The 23919-nt window shown below is 45.5% G+C and overlaps 1 protein-coding gene across 1 annotated transcript in view; it reads right to left on the bottom strand.

The window, feature by feature from the left end:
* Positions 1 to 23919, bottom strand: part of KLHL2 (kelch like family member 2) — a 513313-nt gene that overhangs the window by 180423 nt on the left and 308971 nt on the right. Inside the window, exon 6 of the mRNA XM_078677021.1 lies at positions 3509 to 3618. Within this exon, the coding sequence (XP_078533147.1) occupies positions 3509 to 3618 (110 nt within the window). The remainder of the gene's footprint in view (positions 1 to 3508; positions 3619 to 23919) is intronic.

The raw sequence follows: 23919 nt of genomic DNA, 5'->3' as shown, positions 1-23919 counted from the left end.
ACCCGGACATTTGCTTTTTTACTGCTACTTTTCTGCTCAAAGCTATAAGCGTTAGGAAAAGTATGTGTTTTTGAAAATAATGGACTATTTTAAATATTTATTCCATCCCCCTCTGGATATTTTGTATTATATGTTTTTCAAATGATATATGTATTGTGTAATGTACTCTTTGTAATTAATAATTGTTATTCTATATTGTTTTTATTGTGTGCTTTCTTTACTGAAATTTTGTAAGTATTGCTAGTAATTGTAACTATGTGTGCTTTTATGGACATGTTTTTAAATGCTCCGAATAAAGCTTTATGAAATGAAATGAAATGAATTGATGTGGTACTGGTTTCCAAGTTCTTCAATACAAGACAATCCTTCCTCCCATGAGTAGTCACATAAAGGGATGAGTCTGAAAGTTTTTCTTGATTTATCCATGAAGTTGAAGAAGAAGGATGCATTTTTTACAGCTGATATTGACAGGTTGAACTTCAACTCCCTATGAATGTGGTTGCGACAACAATGGCTATTGTCAGGAGGTGACTTCCTGGGTTGGGGATTCATCACCCAAGATATATTTATCAAAGTCGGGTGCCATCTCACTTGGAGAAATCCTGTCCTGACCATCATCATAATCATTATCACCATGGTATTCCCCAAGCTTGCCATGCTGCATGGCATCAGCACTACAAGCTATGGAAATAAAAGTAGCAGCACTTCACCCTTTGGGGAATAAAAGTAGGACCCAGATATGGGAGGCACATAAAGATGGCTGGAGGACTGTACCCTTGTTTTATTAAAGTTCAGTCTTTGGCCAAGTAGATCAAATTTCGTGTGGCACAAACTTACAAACATGGGTAGAGATCCAGCTTTATTATCCATGAATGTGCAGAACAATACTTTGGCTCTATCTTAAGTAAGATAGGCTAAATGGGCTTAAATAAGGCTGCATCCCAGCCGCATCCATGTTCAATATGTATGTATCCGATACAACATCATATCAGGGTGAAAACTGTTTCATTTGAAGATGATCCAATTATATTATTAGATCTGACACTGGTGAGTCTATTACACTAGTCAGCCTCAGCCTCTAGTACCTATTAAATTGATTGGCCATTTATAATAGAGCGGTAAAGCTTTAAATTAAACTAATTGAGCTAAAAAGCTGTAAATTAATGTTACTAAAACCAAGTTAATGATATTTGACAGAGGTAGAGGGAATTATTCCTGGTATGCCGAAGAGAAAACAATAGACCAAGTTACAAAGAATAAATAGATTTATCATCAAACGAGTTGGAAACTGCATTTAACTAATTTAGCACTTAGCACTACATGCATCTGTACAGGTTTGTGATGATTTCATTGAATCTTTGGAGGAGCCAATTGCATTCCCTTATAAAAGAATTTACCTACAAACTAATTATTCTCTATTGTTCTCTGGAGTTTGATAATCCTTGTGTAAACTCTCTACCTGCATTTGAATGTAAACTGTTACCATGGCATTTCGGCTTCCCATGAATGGACCCCACATTGAGCTGGGCTGGTCAGCTATTTCTAAATTGGCGACTCAAGCAGCAATTTAGTATTGCAATCAGATGAAATGTAAATCTTGGAATGCTGGAAGGTATAACAGCAAAGCAACACAGTTAGTTCATTTATTAGACTGATAGAAATTTAGGTTGTCTGGTGTAGTCTTTCACCATATAACCTGAAATTTAGATCAATGTTCATCAGGTCGGTGAAAAACATCACTTTTAAAGATAGATGTACTTATAATAAGTACATTTTACATTGGAAGCACATTTGTTAGATCATTTTGCTTTACTAACAACTCTTTCACTTGTCATCTGGCCGTCCCCCAGCCATAAACTAAAATGTCCTGAAATTTCGCACCAACCTGATTAATAATCTTGCAGTAGCTGTGAATCAGCAAAATAAAGCCATCCAAGGTAGAATGCGCCACTTATGTCAGTTCGCCATATTATAACACTATGGGCCAATTGTACGAAATCATTTTTGTGGTCACAAACGGTCCAACTGCAAAAATTATTTTTCCTATGTACAAAACACAAGTTGCAATTCGGTAATGTTACTGAATTGCAATTTGTGTTTAGCAATTCAGTATTAGGAAGGGGGGTGTTTAGAACGTTTTTTCCCAATACTGAATTTTAGTGCTATGTATGGATGCTTTGCAACCAAATTAGGATCACAAAATATACATTTTTTAATCGATACCTCAAGGGTGGTGGTAACCATTTGGAAGGGGTCCCAACTGGACTCTTTTCCCTTTATGAAGCTTGAAAGTTTATTTTCTATTTGTAAACGCATCCCGTTTTCCTTGAAAATGGGCTGCATTTTTAAAAAAAGATAGCTTAATAAAAAAGCAATCACAGACATGGACATGGTAGTCTTCTGACCTCAGAAGGCCACCATCCCTGTGATGGCTGCGATTCCTACTCTGTCGCAAATTGCAACCTACCTTATTCATATTCATGAGGTAGGTCTATTTATTTTTTACATTGGGAATTGTGATTTCCTAATTGCAATTCGGTCATCGCAATTTTTAAATTCTGTTCATATGCCCCTATGTTCTGGCTTCTTCGAGTTGAGGAAACTGAGCCATAGCACAACGAGTTTTTGCTACACAGTGTCAAGATTTCTGAGAGTTGGATTGCTACTTTTGAATCAAATTTTATTTTTTAAAGATATTGTGTCGATTGTTTTACATAAACTGATTCTATCACTACTTTTGATGCTTACATGTGATTTTAAGTGATGTACAAGTCGGTTTTCATAGCAGCTGACAGTATACTTATGCTATTGCTTGCAATGTACTAAAATGCAACTATAATTTTCTCAATGTTTTCTTTGGTGGCGAATGCACACTTATGAAGGTCAGGGACAGTTTGCAGAATACTGAAAGATTTCATGAGTGCCCAGCACCTATTTTTTTTGTCCATTTCTTCCAAAAACTGTACGAAAATGCCCTGCTTGGCTACAGTATAAGCCTCAAAAATATTTCTTGGAGGAGGAATCCTCTCATCTACCTGAGTTACAGTGGTGGTTGGGCTTGCTTACATCAGTTATTCGCTCTGTGCAATTTGGCTAAGGGATTGACACTATACCTGCTTAAAAGAACCTAGCCCACGACCGAACTGAATAAAGCTTGACTTTTACATTCTTTATACAAAGAAAATCAGACAAGTGAAGGTTTTGATCCAATTTTACTAGATCCAACGCCACTTACACCGACCTTCTCTCTTACCTCAACAGAAGCGCTATTGTCTATGACTCCACTTCCAATTCACATTGCCCTCATGAGTGTGTGCACTAATCATAGTTTGGGGATGCCTTCCTGGCGCGATAAAAAGCAGATGTACAAGGAGTGCAAGATGATCGACTTTTTAAAAGACTGTTATGTATCCATGTTTTACCAATCACAAAAAAGCTCCATAGACAATAACAGTAGGAGAATTGAGAAAAAATATTGGAAAGAAATCATTGTGCTTGCACATCTTACCCTCTCCTCTGATGAAATGGTAAGTTTATCGCTGGATATTAAGCTGCACACCTGTTCTATTCCAAGGTTGAGAAATTCATCACCAGGAACAATATCAGAAAAATGCTGTTCTGTTCACAGAGAAGATAAAAACCATTGTTACTATCATTTGGTTACATAACTAAGTTGCTCATCAGTGCAGAAATGTAGTTATCAAATGCTAATTATTAGTACGTTAAGAGAAGAACAGTCAAACAGTTTCTACCTATTCACATGCATGATTCCAACAAAACTCAAATGTACAGCCCAGGAAAAAGTGAGACAGACTTTGATGAATGAGTTTCTCTTTCTATTTCAACTTAAACTCTTAGCCCCAATTGGTGTGGAGTGGATGTCAATGTCTGCATGTGTCTCTTGAACATATGCTGATGGGTCACTCACTTTGCAGTAACCTGGTAGTACTTTCATATCTGTATACAAGTGATTGAAGCAACACTTTTTGCTAGGAGTTTAATGTACACTTGTGTCTGCGGGCTGAATGTAGAATGGCTGACTGGTCTACTGGCTCCTCAGGGCAGTAAAGGTATGTATTCCACTGGCCTGGTGGAAGACAGACCTCCATAGTTTGAGATTGCTACAGTGTTGGACTTGGCCCTTTTTGCAGGGTCATCCCAGAACTTTTTGCCTTCCTCTTGTATTTTTTCTAACTTGTTGTTGGTGGTTTTATGACTCTGGGCACTTTATCAACGCTGATCAATGCTAAAGTGCATGTGCTCTCTATGGTAGACTTGGTAAGATTGGTCTACACCTGTTTGGCATATTTAATTTACCTATTAGTCTCTTGTACAATGGTATCCCATTTACCCAGGGACAGCAAATTAAATGTTACTGATGGGCTTGCAGCACTGTTTGCACCACCCACTAAAGTAGCCTTTCAAACCTGTCTCAGGCCTCTGCCGGGCCTGCGCACGCAGTTTACTGCCGCTATGACGTGGCACATAAAGAGGTTGCCACGTCTGCAACTCCCCTTTTACTACATATAAGTCACCCCTAAGGTATGCCCTAGCTAACCCTATGGGCAGGGTGCTGTGTAGGGAACAAGAAGGACATGGGCCTTAACTGAGTGGCATGTCCTGGTAGTCACAAACAGCTTATTTTGGTTTCTCACTTTGGGAGGCTGCTCTCTCATGGGGATGCATTGGGGATTCCCTGATATGTGCTTCAATGGTAATTCTTGATCTGAGAGCGTGAGCGTGACCATGTTTGGCATGTTTAGGATGGTGGTGATAAATCCTGCTTATTGGTGAAAGCGAATTTATTATTACTATTTTAGAAATGCCACTTTTAGAACTGGGCATTTCTGTGTGCTTATGTGTCTCTGTGCCTTTGCTGGTTCGTGAATTGACTGTCTGGTTTTGGAGTGTCAGGGATAGGGGATGTGAATTCCCTTCGGACAGCCACTGGGGGGGTTGAGGTGTGACCTACCTTTCCTGGGATGAGTCAGGGCTGGGCTAAATAGACCTGGGCTGCATAGAGAGTAGTGGTAGGAGATTTGCCTTGCACCTGAATAGGCCTCGTCTGCCCTGAACAATGCTGTCTCCAACCCCTGCCAGGAACCTACACCAGTGAGGACATAACTGGTTTGGACTGGGCTCAGAGGCCTCTGCCAGCAGAGAACAAAGACTTTGTGGACTATAAGAGAAGGGGCTGTGACCCCATGTTGGTAGTTGGAGCTTAGCGTGGGCTGGGAAGAAGACACTGCCTGGGACCAGGAGGAACCGCCATTGAACTGGACTGCAGAAAGTGCTGACGTACAGCCTTTTGGGCTAGGGGAGGGACTACCACTCTGCCTAAAGAATCATTGTGCTGGCCTCCCTGGTGATGCTTTGCTGGTGTGCCCCTGTGATCTCCCATGGCTATGTGGCTTGCCCTATCTGATTTGTGATAGCGCATGGTGAGCGCTGTGTTATTCACCTCTTGGCCTTTTTAAACGAAGCATGTGCGGAGTGCTTTTGATTTTCACCCAGCATGGTGAGAACTGGGGCTCTGAGATCACTCTTGACCCCGTGGCTAGTGTTTCCGAAAGTGCCCCCTGTGGGACGAAGAAAGCACGTGGTGAGTGCTCCTGTTGTTGGCCCCCGAGCCGAGAGAATTCCAAGTGGAGTCCTCCTGCGTTGTCCGGGCTTGCCGCAAGTGTGGTTTCCATGCTGGATCTACCCCCCTTCCTGTGGGAATGCCCAATGTTGTCAGGGCAACCACTGCCCCAAGAAGGAGAAGGAGCCCAGCGCCCAGAGCAACGTGAGGGAGTCTGGAAGTCAGGCAGAGGAAACAGGCCTGGTGGTGGACAGGGCGAAGCGGGAAATGCGCTCCTGACCGCAAAGGGAGGAAAAGAGAACGGAGACGGCGCCCCGTGTCTACCCGGTCGTGGAGGGTCAGACCGGAGCACCTCCATTGGTCGCCTCTCACCAAGAGCACAGTGCCATTTGTTGTTGACTGCAGCAGACGGCCGCAACCTAACCCTCTCAGCCCCCCAGGGAGTGGTGAGCGGGGCTGAGCTTTGCTGCGGTAAGCCCCGGGGCTGCGCACTCACGGGGGTACCAAGTGAGGTCTCCAGCACTCCCTGCAGTAGAGGCGCTCCCCCTACCCTTGTGACATACCGAGGGAGCTGAAGAGCAGTAACTGCCATTCCAGTTCTGAGGGGCCAGGTCTGGTTTTCCCGTGCTGGTACACATCGACCTCCCTTCCTGTCTCGGTCCCGAGGGGTCACCATTTACTGGCACTCGAGTGTTCGTGTTAGATGAAAATTACTGTATTCCCTTTTGTAGGTGGGCAGGCAGCCCAGGAGCCTACATGGAGAGAATAAGGGCACCAGATACCATATAATAGCAGCGCAGGTGTAGCCCTTTATGCTGGTGATGTGCCTCTGTTGGCACTGATATGATGGACCCTGTGTTGGTTATGGTATACCCGGTTGCAGCCAGGATTGATATATGATCTAACCTGCATGTTATGCCCAGATGTGGTGCTGGGGGTCATTTCATGCCCTGTGCTGGAATAACATGTGTGTGGTATTACATTGCCAAGGTTAGCACCCTACGCACCATAATGGTGATCTACATATGCCTAAGGTGGACATGATGTATTTATGTATGATTGTTCAGGCGACTATTTTATCTCGCCTGGACTATGCTAGTTCCCTCCTTTTGGGGGTGAATAAGGCGGAAATACTCAGGATGAAGCGGGTTCAAAATGCTGCTGCCTGAGCTTTGGTGGGTCTCCGGCGCTTCTGCTCTGCCACTAGAACTATCCTTAGGTTGCACTGGCTCCCCGTCGAAAAGCAGATTCATTTTAAGACACTGTGTCTATCTTTTAAGATATTGAAATCTGCTAGTCCTGCCCTTCTGAGCAATCTGCTCACCTTTTATGTCCCTTCACGCCGGCTTCATTCAGCAGAGCAACTTTTGGTGGCAGTGCCTAGAGTGAGGCTCTCCCGTGCGGGTGGACGTTCCTTTCGCTACCTCGCTCCTAGGTTATGGAACACCCTGCCCGTGCAAATTCGTGGCATAGACTGCTTGCTTGCTTGCTTTTAGGAAAGCTATTAAGACTTTTCTCTTTCCTTCAGTGTAGTTCTGCGTCAGGACATATTGCCACTTTTTAGACTGTTATGTGTGTCTGTGCCCTCTTCCCGGCCAGCCCCGGGACGCCCCTTCGCTGGGGCAGCTGTGCGCTCTATAAAACCTAATAACATAACATAAAATGATGTGTGCCCTGCTGCAATGTTTACTAAGGTACACTGCTGATTATATGTATGCCTAATGTGCTATGCTGAGTACAGTTCCTACCAGTAGTTACTGGGTGGGGACAACTGTGAAGTTTATGATTGTGGCCCGATTGGCCAGCAATTTATATAAACCCTGTGAAGTCATGACGAGTGCCTTGTGGCACAGTGTAATATATGTGATTGTGATCTAATGTGTTTTTATGGATAATACCAAGGATATTTGTATATAACCTTGTGTTGAGTTTCTTTTGTGGTGTGCCTAGTGTGTCATTACTGTTTGAGTGTGTTGCACAAACGCTTTACATATTGCCTCTGGGATAAGCCTGACTGCTCTGCCAAGCTACCAAGGGGGTGAGTAGGGGTTACCTTAGTGTGTAACTCCTTTGCTCTGACTAGAGTGGTGGGTTCTGTCTGGCTTAGGTGCATACCCAAGATAGGGCAATCCCTTAGAGACCCGGGTTCACCAGTCTTTCAAATAGCATGGTATGTGAAACAGCATTGAAGGCTGCGCTAAGGTTGAGTAGAATCAGTGCAGTCCATGAAGGCAGTCAGTTGCGTATTAACATGTTTCTCCACGATTTCGGCAAAAATGGGAAGCATTGAGGTCGGTCTGAAGTTAGACCAATTGGAGGGATCCAAATTGGGCTTTTTTAAGAGGGGCAGCACTATGGCATGCTCCTATGCCTGAGGAATGTGACCCTCTTGTAAGGAGGAATTGAGGAGAACTGTCAGTAGTTGTATTAGGTCTGGACCCACTGTACAAAGTTTGGCCAGAGGAAAAGGGTCTCGAGGAGAACCAGACTTTATGGACTGTAAGAAGAACTGAAGGAGAAAGTTGTCCAGAGGTGCAAATCAGTTCATTTTTGGAGTGGCTTGCAAAGTGCTGATATTCTCTGCTATGCTAAATGGCAACTCCTCCATTAGCTGGTGTTGGAGATTTTACCATCTATTTGAGATTCGGTCGTCAGAGCATTCACGGGAGAGTTTTGCGAATGACACTTTGTACATCGAAACGAGAATCCTCACTGCAAATGGTCCGAGCTGACTGATCTCCCTCAGTCAAATGGAAAATCTTTATTTAAAAGACAGTGACAGCTTATGAACCATACCAAAGTCTGAAAGAGGTACATCCAGGGTGTTAAAATCATATATACTATTGCGTGTTTGTATTGATCTAACACAGGAAGATAACAGGCAAAGAGTGAAAATAACGAGAAGCAGGAACATTCTGAGATGCATCACAACAGGGCCACAGGTTTTACGGCATTCGTAAAATGCAGCAAACCCCAACAGCTACTGTGTGATCACTATAGAAAATACATCAACATGTGTGGATCTATGTCATCAGACTGGCACCAGAAAAAAGTAAAACAACCAACCAAAAGGAGGAGCCATACCACCAGGTCTGGAGCCTGAGCAGAAATGCGCAACCCAGCCCTGCTCCCTTTTGTCTCCTTGCACAATCTTGTTCCTTCCATCCATTCTCTCTTGCTCCTTATCTCCCTCTAACTTTCTCCTCTCTTTAAGTCTCCCCGTGCCTGCTGCAATAAAACTCGGGGAGCTGTGGAAAATGACCGAGGCACAAGAGTGGCCATGGTTTCAAAGCCGGCCACTAAGAACTAAAGCCCACCGGGGAAATGCCTGTGGAATAAAAGACCTGTCCGGCCGTGTATACCACACAGCAAGTACTTGAGACACACTCAGCTATATAGTCTGCTATATAAATGTTCTAAGTGACATTCTGATTTCAGTAGCGTCCTAGAGCAACTGCACAAGTACACAACCTTCTCTACTGCAAGAATGTATTGTACATGAAATGGAAAAACCCACTGCAAGGGAGTGACGTGTGCTACAATTTTAGGAAGAACCTAAGGGTAAAGCCCCCTAAGCAGACACTTGACACACAACTACACAGTTGCTACCCTATAATAGCAGGAGGCTGGATGTGCTAAGACAGCAGCGTGCATGCTAATCACTATAGGACAACATGTGTTCATTTTTATTAAAGAAGCGAATAAACATGTGCATTGTGCTCCTTTCCAACTTATTGAAAAAGTGCATGATTTAAAGAGTAATAACTCCATATGAAACCTCAACCAGATAGTCGTATTCCCATGTGCAGCCCAAATCGAGCAGATTTGGGTTATAACCTTAGGGTTTAGGTTCTGCTATCTCTTCGGGTTTACTTGCATTTATTGTTTGCAACAGTGCCAGGCAGTGCCTCTCAAACTTCTATAAAAAGAACCTTATATATCACAATCCTCAAGTGTGACTTTCCTCATGTTCACAGATCTCTGCAGCTGGAATGAGGTAAGTGCAATTAGCTTGAACTAGACACAGGCATCAGTCTTGCACATCAGCGGAAGTGGGGGCGCTTGCAGGTTAATATTAGCTCCATTCCTTATTCCTTGTCACTATGTGTGAATGTGAAAGGGTGTTAATGTAAAGTGTGCTTGTTAAGCCCTAACACGTTATAATGAGCCGTGCTGGATCCAAGGCGCTAGGAGAATGTTAGTCACACAGAGGCTGTTTTACCAGGGTAAATTTATTTCAAGAAAGTGTGTGCAAGTTGTAAAACGTCGTGTTGCCAAAAAGGTATGCATTTGAAAAACATGCACATGCTAGTGCCCTGCACAAGAATTCCTTAATATGATCTATGCGGCAGAGATCAACTTTCGGATCTGGCTTTCTTGTCAACATAACAATTTTGCATATTGTATTTAATTGAGGGTTTTGAGAAGCGCCGTAGGCTGCTGCGTGGCCACATCAGTATGCTGATTTGAGGGGAGGCAGGCACATATAAAGATATGATTGAATTAATGACTGACAAATAATCAGGTGTGACAATGTCAATATTCAATACATCCCCAGGGGTTAACCCCCCCCCCCCCCCCCATCCGCCTCTCCTCCCCCCGTTTACAGGTGCTTTCAGGCATGGTGATGTGTCTGTCTGATTTCACCAGGAATGTTTACATACATAGACAAAAACGGACACACACTCCCTTCCTCACTGTTTGGAAAGTCTTCAAACATGTTGATTATTTTACAAAATATTGTGTTTTCTCCCACTTATTACCGCTACCAATCCGCATTCGCCTCCCTCTCTGCTGACCCTTTAGCCCCTTTCTTACATATACTGTTTTTAACATACATGCCAGCATGATTGTTGGGAAATCTGAAGCTCACACACCCTAATCTTATTGACGAAGCTACGTCCCTGTACAACCCCACTATGTAACCCCAGAGTTGATAGCTTTATAAACGGGGAGCTTGCTGTGATTCCCACTGAACACCTCAGCCTGAACCCAGCCGAAGCCCTTGGCCAGCAGGATGAAGGTAGGTCAAGACGAGCCATGAGGTTGACATGGAGGACCCTAGTGAACGAGACGCAGGGTCTTAACTTGTATCTGAAGCAAGGGTACCCCTTCAGCTCAGGATGCATATGGCATCCTTCCTTTCATTCTGGGTAAACACACATCAGGCTTTCAAGATAAACTGTACATAATGCCTAGACGCGGCTCTGAATCCTCTATGTTGTATAATGTTTGGTTTTTGTAATGTGTAAGGTGGCCTGCTAGTACTATTGTTTTTTTTTCAGGGGTTTATATAGCGCAAGCTACTCACCCGGAACGAGTCTCAAAGCGTTGAGGGAGGGGGGGCACAGCAGTGGGGGGTCTGCAGATTCTGGAGGTTCACTGAGTTACATCTAAGAGCCAGGTCTTGAGGTCCTTTAGGAACATGGGGAGCGATGCAGTCTGTCAGAGGTAGGGAGGGAGTTATATGCCTTGTCCGCGATGAGGGAGAGGGAGGGGGCTCCTGTTCTGCTCTTCTTGATCAGAGGTACTGTTGCAAGGGAGAGCTGGGACAAGCAGAGAGAGCGCTGGGGAGAGTGGAAGACAAGGCTTTGGTTCAGGATGGCGGGCCCGGTGTTGTGAAGGGCCTTGTGTGCGTGAGTGAGAAGCTTGAAGGTGATTCTCTTTTTGACAGGGAGCCAGTGTAGGGTCCGTAGGTGTAGGCTGCTGTGGCAGTGGCGCAGTAGGTTGAGAACTAGTCTGGTGGCGGCGTTCTTGACATTCTGGAGTTTGCGGGTGAGGTTCTTGTTGATCCCGGCATAGAGTGCATTGCTGTAGTCCAGTCTGCTGCTGATGAGGGCGTTTGTGACAGTTTTCCTGTGTTCGGGGGGATCCACTTGAAGGTCTTGCGGATTGTTATGTAAATTGGAATACATTTTCGTATAGGAATTTCTACATTGGTTTAAAACAGGCTAGTATGATGCTACATTTCATAAAACCAGTCTTGGCACTCTTTCCACGCTTTTGCTGCATTTTCTGCTTTTCAATTTTTCCTGCATTTGGGACGCATGAAAATCAGCAGCTCTGCATTGTCCGAGGCTAAATATTTGTGCAGCTCCAAATTTAGAATTAACCATAGGCTAATGATGCTAACGGCAGCTTCCATGCAAAAAAAAGAAAAAAAAACAGCATTTGCAATGTGATGAGTGTTTCACCACTGTGCAAAGGTGAGCAAGCAGTGTGCTGCGCGAAAATTGTACTTGAAGGACACCCACTTGCAGTACAAATTACTAGGTGCAAGCAACTCTCCTAGGGCAAATCATGTCATATGTGAAATTGTGTATATACTAAACATAGTGCACATAAGAAAATTCCAGTTTTCCTATCGCCCGCTCTTGCGCCTCCTTTTATTTGCCACTAGTGATTATGGGACACCGGATCACTCTATGTTGGTATCTCGGGGTGAGTCCACGGGGTGTTTGCACTTTTCAGCCCCATTATGCCCCCTTTGCATACATTAACAGTGGGTTTAGACCTTCAGGCAGTCCTCTCTCCAACAGCTCAAGAATAAAGTTACATGCAGCTCCAAAGAGAAGCGTGATCGCTGCCATGTTCAGTCCACCCCCCTATAATTAGCTACATAGCAGGACTGCATAGCCAGCTGTATGCATAGAGCATGCTTCTGTTTCTCTTTGACACTGACACTGAAGCAACCTGGAGTGCTCCGCCTATTCTCACGTGTACACTCTGGATTAATGTTATCCACCCTACCATCTACTGCTCTACGTAGCATCTATTGACACTGCTATTAAACCTTCCTAATAGTTGTTCCTTTTAAGCAAATACATTGTAGTAATAGTCCAGGCCTCCGCCCAAGAGCTATAAAATGATGTAGGTGCAATGCCATTCCTGATGGCTTAAATAGGTTACTATGAGCAAAATAACCCACTACAGATCCCAAAATGTGTAAAACTCCACTTAGGGACCAGATGGCCAACTGCCCGTACCCCCGAGGACGCTGCGGAGCCGCCTGCTGAAACAGACACTCCTATATAACGGAATCCTGGCTCGAAGGGACTCTGTGAAGCAGACGGAGCTCCCGGGGTTTTTAGGATTCGACGCCCGCCACAAAACACATACAAGCAAGGTTTACACTACAACACAACAGCGGTGGGATGTTTTAAAAACGCAGCTCCAACATTACAGAGAGAGGTCTCTGGCATGCTAATGCATCAGTATATGTTAATGCATAAAAACAAACTACAATTCCGTGAACTATGGACAACCGAGGATGAATCAACATCCGCCAGCAACCCGAAGCGTCTATTTATACGTATTCCTCTTCTTTTTATGAGTCACCGAAATAATGTTTTATTTGTCATGCCTAGCAAGCCTCTTACCAATGATACAATTTCCCAATGGCAGCATTCACGAGCACAGACATTTCTAAGTGCTCCCCACTGTGTGGCTTAGAAGGGCGCTGACAACAGCACAGAGGCAACCGATGCTTCGACAAACACGGGGAAAGACAACTTTTGAACGGGCACTAATTCTACACAAGTGAATGCAAACAATTAAGACATTGGGTTATTGGGTTGGGTGAAGGGGGTTAGTGGAAGCCTCACTCGGGCACCAGTCACAATCCTTGTCATGGAGAACCACAAACAGCCACTACATTGGACTGTACTTAACACTCTTGCAGCTTGGCACAAAGTAACCAGGCTAAACTTGGAGACAATGTGTAAAGCAGTGTTTCCTAAAGTGTGGGTTGCGCCCAGCTGGTGGGTCACCATCTGATTTCTGGTCGGTCACCAGCTGATTTCTGGTGGGTCACAAAAGTCACGTGTTTATCTTTCACATTTAGTGTTTCAAAGACGGAGGTCGAATGTCAGGCTATAGGTCTTCTGACAAATTGCTACTTATGACATTGGTGTTTACTTTTCTTCTCCTGCAAAGTGAGAGGAGTTTTCAATTGAGTTATGTGACCATCTAGCTGGAGTACAGCAAAGTGTGGTGTTGTTTTTTTCCAACACACAAAAGCATGTAAATACCTGTAAATCAACTGCATTCATTCAACAGTCTGAAAAGCAAAAATGAAGCACATTTTTAAAACAAAATTCTGAAATCTGCTGGAAACTGAGATTTTAATAGGAAGAAACAAATGAACACACTTTACTTGGTGATTCACATATTAAATATATCCACAGAAACCCGATTTCCACATATTATCATTTGTGCCCTATATAGTTTTTATCAGAAAAAACAGTAGTCTGTGCAAACTTAGAGGCCGCTTCAAAAGAAAGTGTGCTGTCTGTAAATGACAGTGCGTTTTTAGATACATTAAAAAATTCGCCCCTCCTCATGTCCATTAAAGTAAGATTGTTCCCGAAAGTTTATTGTTATAAAAAGTGGATTGTGGTTCTAAGAAGTTTGGGAACTACTGTTGTAAAGTATTTATGTAGCACACACAGTAATAGAGTGAAAAACAGAGCCCAAGAAAAATCCAAGACCAATTTAGGAAACCAGGGTAAATCGTAATAAATACAACAGTACAACAATGGAAAAAATCTAATCAGTAGAAACGGATATATTGAATTCTTTAAAGTTAAAATAGTAGAAAATAGCACCAAGAAGCCCATGGCGCCAACAAGTTTAGTCCTATCTCAGTGGAGTTGGGGTCAGATACCGGGGCCAAGTTAATCCTGCCGAGTGTTGTACCTTAAGTCCTTGTTGCAGGGCTTTGCATTGCTCTGGGTCAGTTCCAATCAAGAGCTGCTCAGTGCTGCAATGCGAAGTCCTGCGTCGCACTGTCATGCTGCATTGGTTCCGATCAGGAACTGTGAAGGCTGCGATGCAAGGTCCTGCTTCGAGATAGGCGGTAATGCGGGTCCGTGGGAGGCTGCCTCCACCACGTGCCCTTCGGCACGGGGGCCTCCCCCACCTGTCCCTGCCCCACCGGGGTGCGGGGACGAGGGCCACCATCCCTCACGGGTCGGCAGGGTGACCAGATGGCCTCACCTTCCAGCTACTCCCGGGCAAGTCGGGCAGGGAGGTGAGCAGCAGCCACCCGGAGGAAGGAACCTCCAGAGCGTCTGCCTCGGTGCGCCCAGCCACCCTCGCCGGACTGCAGGTACAACTGGGTACGGCACCCTCCTAGGCCATTTGGGCGCTGGGTTGTCCTAGGCCATCTGGTCACCTGGCTGTGCGACTAGATGGCCCTGCGGGCCGGGTGACCAGATGGCCCTGCGGGCAGGGTGACCAGATGGCCCTGCGGGCTGGTGACCGGGCTAACTCCAATTTTTGTCCTTTCCCAAAATTCGATAAGCCCCCACTACATGGGGGCTTAATAGTCGAGAAAAATGGGCTCCCCGGGCATGCCGTCAGGGAGAGGACGTGGCCTGGGCTTAACCCTCATTGGTTCCGGCCGAGGGTCTGGGTGCTGGGGACGGGGGTCCACCGGGGACCCGGGGAGGCTCTCCCCGGCCTGGCTAGGGATTAGATGCTGGGACTGGGCCTGGTGCTTGGGCCCCGTCCAGAGGGCCCCAGGATGCGTGAGCCCACCCGTCCTGCAAGCCATCAGAGGGTCTGGGCGTTGGGGACGGGGGTCCACCGGGGCCCGGGGAGGCTCTCCCCGGCCTGGCTAGGGTTCGGAAGCTGGGACCGGGCCCGGGGCTTGAGCTCCGTCCGGCGAGCCAGGGGTGCGTGAGCCCCCCGTCCTGTAAGCCATCAGAGGGTCCGGGCACCTGGGACGGGGGTCCACCGGGGCCCGGGGAGGCTCTCCCCGGCCTGGCAAGGGTTTGGAAGCTGGGACCGGGCCCGGGGTTTGAGCTCCGTTCGGCGGGCCCCGGGGTGCATGAGCCCCCCGTCCTGCAAGTCATCAGAGGGTCCGGTCGCTGGGGACGGGGGTCCACCGGGGCCCGGGGAGGCTCTCCCCGGCCTAGCTAGGGTTCAGAAGCTGGGACCGGGCCCGGGGCTTGAGCTCTGTCCGGCGGGCCCTGGAGTGCGTGAGCCCCCCCCCCCCCCCCCGTCCTGCAAGCCATCAGAGGGTCCGGGCACCTGGGACGGGAGTCCACCTAGGCCCGGGGAGGCTCTCCCCGGCCTGGCTAGGGTTTGGAAGCTGGGACCGGGCCCGGGGCTTGAGCTCCGTTCGGCGGGCCCCGGGTGCGTGAGCCCCCCATCCTGCAAGTCATCAGAGGGTCCGGTCGCTGGGGACGGGGGTCCACCGGGGCCCGGGGAGGCTCTCCCCGGCCTAGCTGGGGTTCAGAAGCTGGGACCGGGCCCGGGGCTTGAGCTCCGTCCGGCGGGCCCTGGAGTGCGTGAGCCCCCCCCCCGTCCTGCAAGCCATCAGAGGGTCCGGGCACCTGGGACGGGAGTCCACCTGGGCCCGGGGAGGCTCTCCCCGGCCTGGCTAGGGTTCGAAAGCTGGGACCGGGCCCGGGGCTTGAGCTCCGTCCAGCGGGCCCCGGGGTGCATGAGCCCCCCGTCCTGCAAGCCATCAGGGGATCCGGGCGCTGGGGACGGGGGTCCACCGGGGCCCGGGGAGGCTCTCCCCGGCCTGGCTGCTTTCAGAAGCAGGGACTGGGCCTGGGAGCAGGGGAGGCTGGTTTCATCCACTACGCAGTCAGAGCGTAGTTTTTTGCCCACCCCTTCTAGAGACCCAAAGTCTAACACTGCCAAATATCAATCGGGTACACATGATCCCTAACTTACCTTTTAGTTCACTAATAGCATTGTCATCAGGGAGTGGGCGGGAATGTTTCTCAGTTCAAGTTTAAAAACTTTTCCTTTAAATAAAAATATTACTAAAGAATGATGTGTTATTACCAGAGAGCACATTTTCAATTAAAATGGCCACAAAATTTTCCAGTGACAACCCGTTTTTCTGATAAAACTATATAGCGTACACACGATAATGTGTGTAAATTGGGTTTCAGCAAATGTATTTGATTAGCGCATCGCAAAGTAAAGTGTTCTGATTTGTTTTGATCCTAACAAAATCTTGGTTTCCATCTTACTTAAGAATTACAAATAAATTGCTTACCTAACAGGCGATATATTTTAAAATATTTGTACAGTTCGTTTACAAGCTATTTAAATATTATGTGTTGGGTTACATCTTAAAATTTCACACTCCTGATACCCAATTACAGCTCACTTTACCAAATCCTTAAACTTTGCAGCCAGGCAAAGGAAAGTAAACATTAAGCTTCAGAATAAAATAAGTAGTAAGTTGTAAGAAGACAAAATTGACATCTGACCTCTGTCTTTGAACGGACAGCACATTGACAAGCTAAAAACAAGATTTAATGGCATCTTTATTGTTCATTCCCTTGCTGAATTTCAAAACACGTGTACTTTGCCAGCTCGAACTCTCTCACCAGAACAGGCCAGGAAGCCCTTAAAATAGCTTGTCCTGATAAAAATGACTCACCGTAGCGAGTGGATTTTTTCGAGGACCACTCGGAGGGGGGGGGGGGGGGTGAGGGGGAGGTCACTGATTTAGCTGCTGACATGAAGAAGCCCTGCAGGATGGCAACAGTCATAGGGCTTTGGGAGTGCAGCAGAGGCAGCATTCTGTCTTGGGGGTGCTAAGAAAGACCAGGGCCAATGAAAGTGTAGTGTTCTGTTAGGTTACTGTCTAGTCTTTCTAGAACCTTTCATACTCTTTGTTCCTCTCCTTCCATCCCTGTATTCTATTTAGAATGTAGTTTGAATTACCAACTGTTTTACTGATGATCTGCTGGCTGTGTGAGCTGCTGCGCAGCACTTGTTCCAATAAACCAACTTGAAAATCAACCTGCCTATGAGCTGATTACTACAAAAAACGTGGCGACGATTTTTGAACAAGTGCCTGCTCTCCACGCGTGCATCCATAGAGTGAGATTCGGCAAATCCGAAGATTCGGCCGTTCTTAGAAACCAGAAGACGCTGAGGGCCAAGAGGAACCGGTTCACCACTCGAGAAGACGTCGAGTAATTGGAAGAACTGGTATACCCGCCCTACCCTTCCTCAACCTCGCCGAACTTAACAAAAAGAAAGGTACTGTACATTTTTAGTCTTCTCACTGGAAGCGGCAGCAGTCTCCCTTCGTCGCGGGCATCAGCCTGCTTGCCTACGTCAGTTACGCTCCAAGCGTATCTGAACTACGTTCATGGCGTATTGAATAACGCCCAGCCATCGGTGCAAAAGCATCTCTTCCTAACGCAACCAACGTATTTGCATCCTGAAACGTCACTGGACCGCAACGTCCTGACGCTGGAACGCAACGTTGGGAGCCATTTTGCGGATCATCTTCGTTTTTTTTCAATGTTTTTATTGTCACACTGCTAACGTGCAGTAGGAGAAAAGCGAGTTTTCAACGCGCAACCAAATGCGCGATATTACAGTTACCTAGTGCAGAACTGTTCACGAGGTCATCATAATTTAACTACCACGAGGTGAGTGGCGGCAAAACGCCCTATCTAAGTCGCTTTTTCTGAAGGTTCTTGTTATCACGAAGCGAGGGGACAGTTTAAACACTCTAAATGAGTCACTTTGTCTGAAAGCGGTTATTGTCACAAAGCGAGGAGACAGTCTTTGTTTATCCTACTTACTTTAGCCATCAAATACTCTTTTGTTTTTACTTGACTGTGTGTCCCTTCGACATTTTGAGTGAAATCTTCACATCTCTACAAACATGAGTCTACAAGCTGTTTCTCCCCCACCACCGTTCCTTGATCTTCCAGGTGAACCTCCCATCGTCTGGAAAAAGTGGTTTGACGCATTCACCACTTATTTAGGGGCCATTGGTGCGTCCAGGTACAGGGCGGAAAGGAAAAAATATCTCCTGTTGAACAGTCTGGGATTTGAAGGACGTTCAATTTTTAAACATTTACCCCCCCTGGTAATTGCTCCTGAAGAAGAAGATTTAGATGATTACAATCCAACTGTTAAACTTCTTGAACTACGTTTTGATGTTAAACCTAGTTTAGTTGTTGTCAGGCATAAATTCTTCAAATCTGAACAGAAACTAGGGGAAAAGGTGGAAGATTTTATCTCTACTCTCAGAATATTGAGTGCGGAATGCGAGTTTGAAAATTTTAGGGACCAAATGATAAGAGATCAGTACATTTGCAAATGTTTAGATAAAAACATCCAACAGAAGTTGCTTTCACTAGATAATCCCTCTCTCGAAGAGACTGTGCGAGTAGCAAAAAGTATTGAATTCTCCAAACTTTCTGTCAAGGAATTAGATGTAAGACTTTCCTCGTCCATTACTAAGGATGAAACAGTAGTCAGTTCTGTAAAGATTGTCGATAATAAGATGAGTGCTTTTGGTCGTGCTGACAAATTTTTCAAACACACCAATGTGTGTTTTAAATGTGGCAATTTTCCTCATTCGAAGTCTGGTCGTCCTTGCCCGGCCAGAAGTGTTACATGTAGACTCTGTGGCAGAGTGGGCCATTTTGCAAAAGTGTGCCAAAGTGTAAAAAGAAACCCTCCCTTCTCTCAGTCTAGCAAACAGTGGAACAGTAATTATACTCCCACCCCAGTTGCTTATGTATCTGATTTCCCTCAGGACGACACTAGCATACAGGATGATCTGAGGGACATGGTTGCTGTGGTTAGCATTGTAGATCCTGAGTCAGAGTGTGTAGATCCTTACTCCGATTTTAGTATCGGGGATAAGATTGTTTGCCTATTAGTAGATTCCGGGGCCAGGATAACCATGCTAACTCAGGAACTTTTCGAAGAAGTTTGGGGTGATCGCAAACTCTCTCCTCCCGACAGACTACCTCTGAATTATGAGGGCAGGAAGATTGAACTTTTGGGATATTTTGAAGATTCAATTGAATTCAGAGGTAGGAAAATTTTTGGCAAAGTGTATGTCTCAGTCAAAGGATTGAACATTCTTGGTTGGTTCCACCAAGGTTTGTTTAAGATGGTTCTCCGCCCTGGAACCAAAGATCCCATCTCCATTGCTGTTGTTCAAGCTGGCGATCTCTCCCCTACAAACAATGTCCTTTCCACCCAGAACGATGATTTTGTCTGCACTTTAGCTAAAGATTTTCCTGATGTTTTTAGCAAAAAGTTGGGGGAGGTGAAAGGATTCATGCACACCATCCGTGTCAAAGACAATACCATCCCTATTAAACACAAACTGAGAAACGTCCCGTTCAGTGTGCGAGAACAGCTCGAGTCAGAGCTTTATGACCTTTGCAGTAGAGGAATAATTGAACCCATTGAATCCTCCCTATGGCTTTCCCCTCTAGTGGTCGCTAAGAAAAAGAATGGGGAACTTCGTGTCTGTGTCGACTTACGCAGCCTAAATAAGAATATTTGGGTTGATTCCTTTCCCCTACCTAAGATTCCCGACATGTTGTCCCTTATTGATGGTTCTAAGTGGTTCAGCAAACTGGATTTGGCATCCGCGTACCACCAGGTGGTTCTGGATCCCGCTTCCAGACACTTTACTGCTTTTGTATCCCCCATAGGTTCCTTTCAATACTGCCGTATGCCCTTTGGTTTGGCCTCTGCGGCAGCCGTATTTCAAAGGATAATGACCAATATTTTAAAAAACATCAGTGGGGTTGTTGTTTTCCAGGACGATGTGTTCATTCATGGTAAAACTTGTGATGTCCATGATGAAATTCTGAGGGAAGTTTTGAAAGCTTTGAGTAATGCTGGTGTTGTTTTAAAGAGAGAGAAGTGCATTTTTAGAGCGCCAAAGGTAGAGTATCTTGGACACGTGTTATCTGAGAATGGTGTGGAGCCCAGACCTGGTCTGGTCAAGGCTATTGTCGATAGTCCTGCACCCAAAGACAAAAGTGGTTTGAAGTCATTCATTGGACTTTGTGAGTTTTACGCTAGGTTCATACATGATTATGCCACAAAGGTACAACCTTTGTCCAACATGCTTAAAAAGGAGGTTCCTTTCCTATGGGATGCCAATTGTGAAAAAGTTTTTTCTTGGATTAAGCAAGAACTTACTGGGCCTAAAGTCTTAAAGCCCTTTAATCCCAATTTGTTGTGCACTATCACTGTAGATGCCAGTGGGTTTGGTTTAGGGGCTGTCCTCACTCAGGAGGTTAGTGGTGTTGAACATACTCTAGGATATGCTTCGAGAGTTCTTCGTGGAGCTGAATCCAACTTTGCAGTTATTGAAAAGGAACTCCTAGCTTGTTGTTGGGCAATAAGAAAATTTAATCCGTACATTTGGGGTAAGCATTTCCGTTTGAGGACCGATCACAGTCCTTTAGTCTCTATCCTTACTGGGGTTCGGATTAAAGAGCATTCCCCTAGGATTGCCAGACTTTCTGTGGTAAATAAATAAATAATACCTCTATTTTTGACTGGATATATAATAACAGATAGCTCAATAAATAAGAGTCAAGATTCGAGGTAGCTGGAGTTGACAGGTTTAATACAGCATAAAGGACAGGAACAGGACAACCTGCACGGGAATAGGATGGCAGCGCTGCACGGGGCAGGGACAAAGGAATGGTAACTTTTCATAACAGTGCACAAGTATATATACTTAAACAAAATACATGATGTTCAATACAATAGGCGTAGCAGTAGGCAGGGCCTGTAGCAGTCGCGAAAGATAAGGCTGAAAGTAGGTGTAACAAGAGGCGTGAACAGGGCGTATACATAGACATGTGGTGTAGACGTAACGGAATATGTCATAAATGGGGCGGAAACATGGAGGGGGCTACCTAAGGAGCCGGGACCTCTAACCTAGTGGTGCGCACAAGCTGGCAATGACGTGTTACTAGGAAGAAGCTGGGGGCTATGACTTCTGCGCTAGAAGAAGAGACTGAAGTCTGGGGAGTCAGAGCGACATGTACCTAAACGGATGTACGGCATTATGACGCGTACTTTTACAACGCGTGCCGTTACAACGCGGTTTTTTCAACGTAAGTCGTTGCCACGACTTGCGTTGGAGGGGGTGCGGACTTAGGAATTTTTTAATTTACTATTCCAACACCAGCCTACGTACAGTAGGGAAGGTGTTGGATAGTAAATTAAAAAATTCCTTGTCCTGCAGCGCCCTCCAGCGCAAGTCGTGGTAACGACTTGCGTTGAAAAAACCGCGTTGTAACGGCACGGCGGTGTAACAGTCGCGTCGTAAAGGCTGTTCACCACCTAAACACTATCTAGTATCTGGTGTTTAGAGAACATGTTGATAGAATCCAAAAGTTATCAGGGTAAAGGCTAACAGACACTAAGACTGGTGCATGCATTATTCTACATGTAGTGCGTGTTGAGGAATATTAAATGACCATTAATACAGTATTTCTCTTTCATGGAGACGTAAAGGCTAGACGGTGACTGAAACTATTGATGCGATTCAATAGCTTAGGAATGCAGAGAAGGAGAGCTGGACTGATAACTAGAATCATAACATACTCTTGGCAGACTGGCAGGCAGAGCCAGGCTGAGCCGGGCACTGTGAGGCAGGAAGTAAGTGAAGGGTCAGGGATACAGGTGGGGGCTGTATCGCTCCTCGGAGAGGGTTCAGGAGACAGGAGCTGAATCTGAGTCCGGGCCCTTTTGAGGCCTAAAAACAGGGATTTTTACAATGAAATAACGTGCACACTGAAAAACGTGGCAACGTAACTTTACATAGGCCTGATGCTCGTAGCTTTCACGAGAACTGGAAACTGGCATACTAGAGATGGACACAACTGTAATTGCGTCTTTAATCGATCATGGGGAATACATATGCATATTAATCATGCACATACAACATAACATGGGGAGCACGTAGGGACACAGAACATGGCAAAATTTACTTTTCCACATTCCCTCCTTGTCACTACGTTTCCATCAGGAAACATCAATATTCATGATACCATCTATCATTTCATACAGTATCATTTGCTCGTTTCGAATTGTCTTGGAACGGGACTTGGGACTAGGAACACAAGAGGTAGCACAAATGCCGCAAATCGCAGGGCCACATTGTAAACAGAGGCAGCAACTGAATATGATCGCTACTGCAATACCTAGAAAGGACAATACTTTCCATCCCCAGGCAGAAATTATACTCCAGAACCAACCGGACCATGTCCAGGTGCCTGGATTCTGGTGTAACTGATGGGCAATTTTATGAAGTCTGGTTATAGCTGAATAAACAGACGGCGCGTTATTAGGAATGAAAATGCAGCAACTAGATCCGATGACTCTACATGCTCCTCCTCTATCGGCCAGTATGACGTCAAGAACGAGACGATTTTGGAGCACGACAAATCTCATAGCAGATTGCTCTTCGGTTAAGTTACCTAGGGCAGAGGCAGTCTCATTCACTACTGCTTCAAGGGTTCTGGTTAGTCTACGTATTAACTTACTATTCTGGATAGGTCCTATAAAGAAAAAGAAACCTTTATTGAAATCTGTATACTGTTCTAGAGCAGTTTCAGTTTGATCGACAATCGGGGACTCGATCTCCCTTCTATGTCTATTGTGTACTAGATGTGTGTTTCTATGATAATCGGATGGGGCTAGAAAAACTGGTGGCAGTAGGAAGGCAATGTAACAGGTTCCATCCCAATTGAGGGGCAGACGAACATATGCGGTCTGACCACAAACAAAATAAGAATGACGTGAAGCTTTGAAAATAGATTTCCCACTGTCACTATACTTGACAATAGTAGTACAATCACTATGTCCTACATGTGCGGAACCATTATTTCGGACACATAATTCGCCTTTGACTGGTAGTACTGAAATAGCAGGTAAATCTGGAGTAGTATCAGACTGAACATTTAGAACCATAAAATTCGAAGAATAATTACCCAAATTATAAACTTCATTTTCTAGATCTAACCCTGTTCTGTGGGGGAGACCTTGCTTGTCTGGAAAACATGTACTGTTCAGTAGGGACATATCATTTGGAGATGACGTTAACGTGGACCAGGCTCCACATGAACCATTATGTGAAAACGGATAAGGAAACAGTGGCAGAACTCCCTTCGGTGTCTGGAAAGGGGGGAGTCGACCACACACCCAACAATTAGTGGCATTGCTGGTCTGGTGTGAATAATGTAACATACGGATAAAGGAATTGTTGCGCATAGCAAGACGATAGGACAGTTCATGAGGAGGCAGATCACTAAACGTGTGCTCTACTGTAGCATTAGAAAACTTATTTACATGAGAAATTGGAAAACATAAATGAAATGCATAACTCGTGCAGGTAACCATCAAGCTTAAAAACAATATAAAACTTAGAAAAACGATACATCGGATTGAGTTTTGACTAACTCTCTCACTATGGGGGTCTATTTCATACATGTCAGATACCTGTCTAACCGTTTCACCCAGGGGGACTTAGACAATTAAACTGGCTGACTTATTTTACTAGACCGGAGCTT

The sequence above is a fragment of the Lissotriton helveticus genome, chromosome 2_1 (genome assembly GCF_964261635.1).
Source record: "Lissotriton helveticus chromosome 2_1, aLisHel1.1, whole genome shotgun sequence".
NCBI lineage: Eukaryota > Metazoa > Chordata > Amphibia > Caudata > Salamandridae > Lissotriton > Lissotriton helveticus.
Note: the sequence above shows the minus strand (reverse complement) of the source record. Positions and strands in the feature narration are given on the sequence as shown.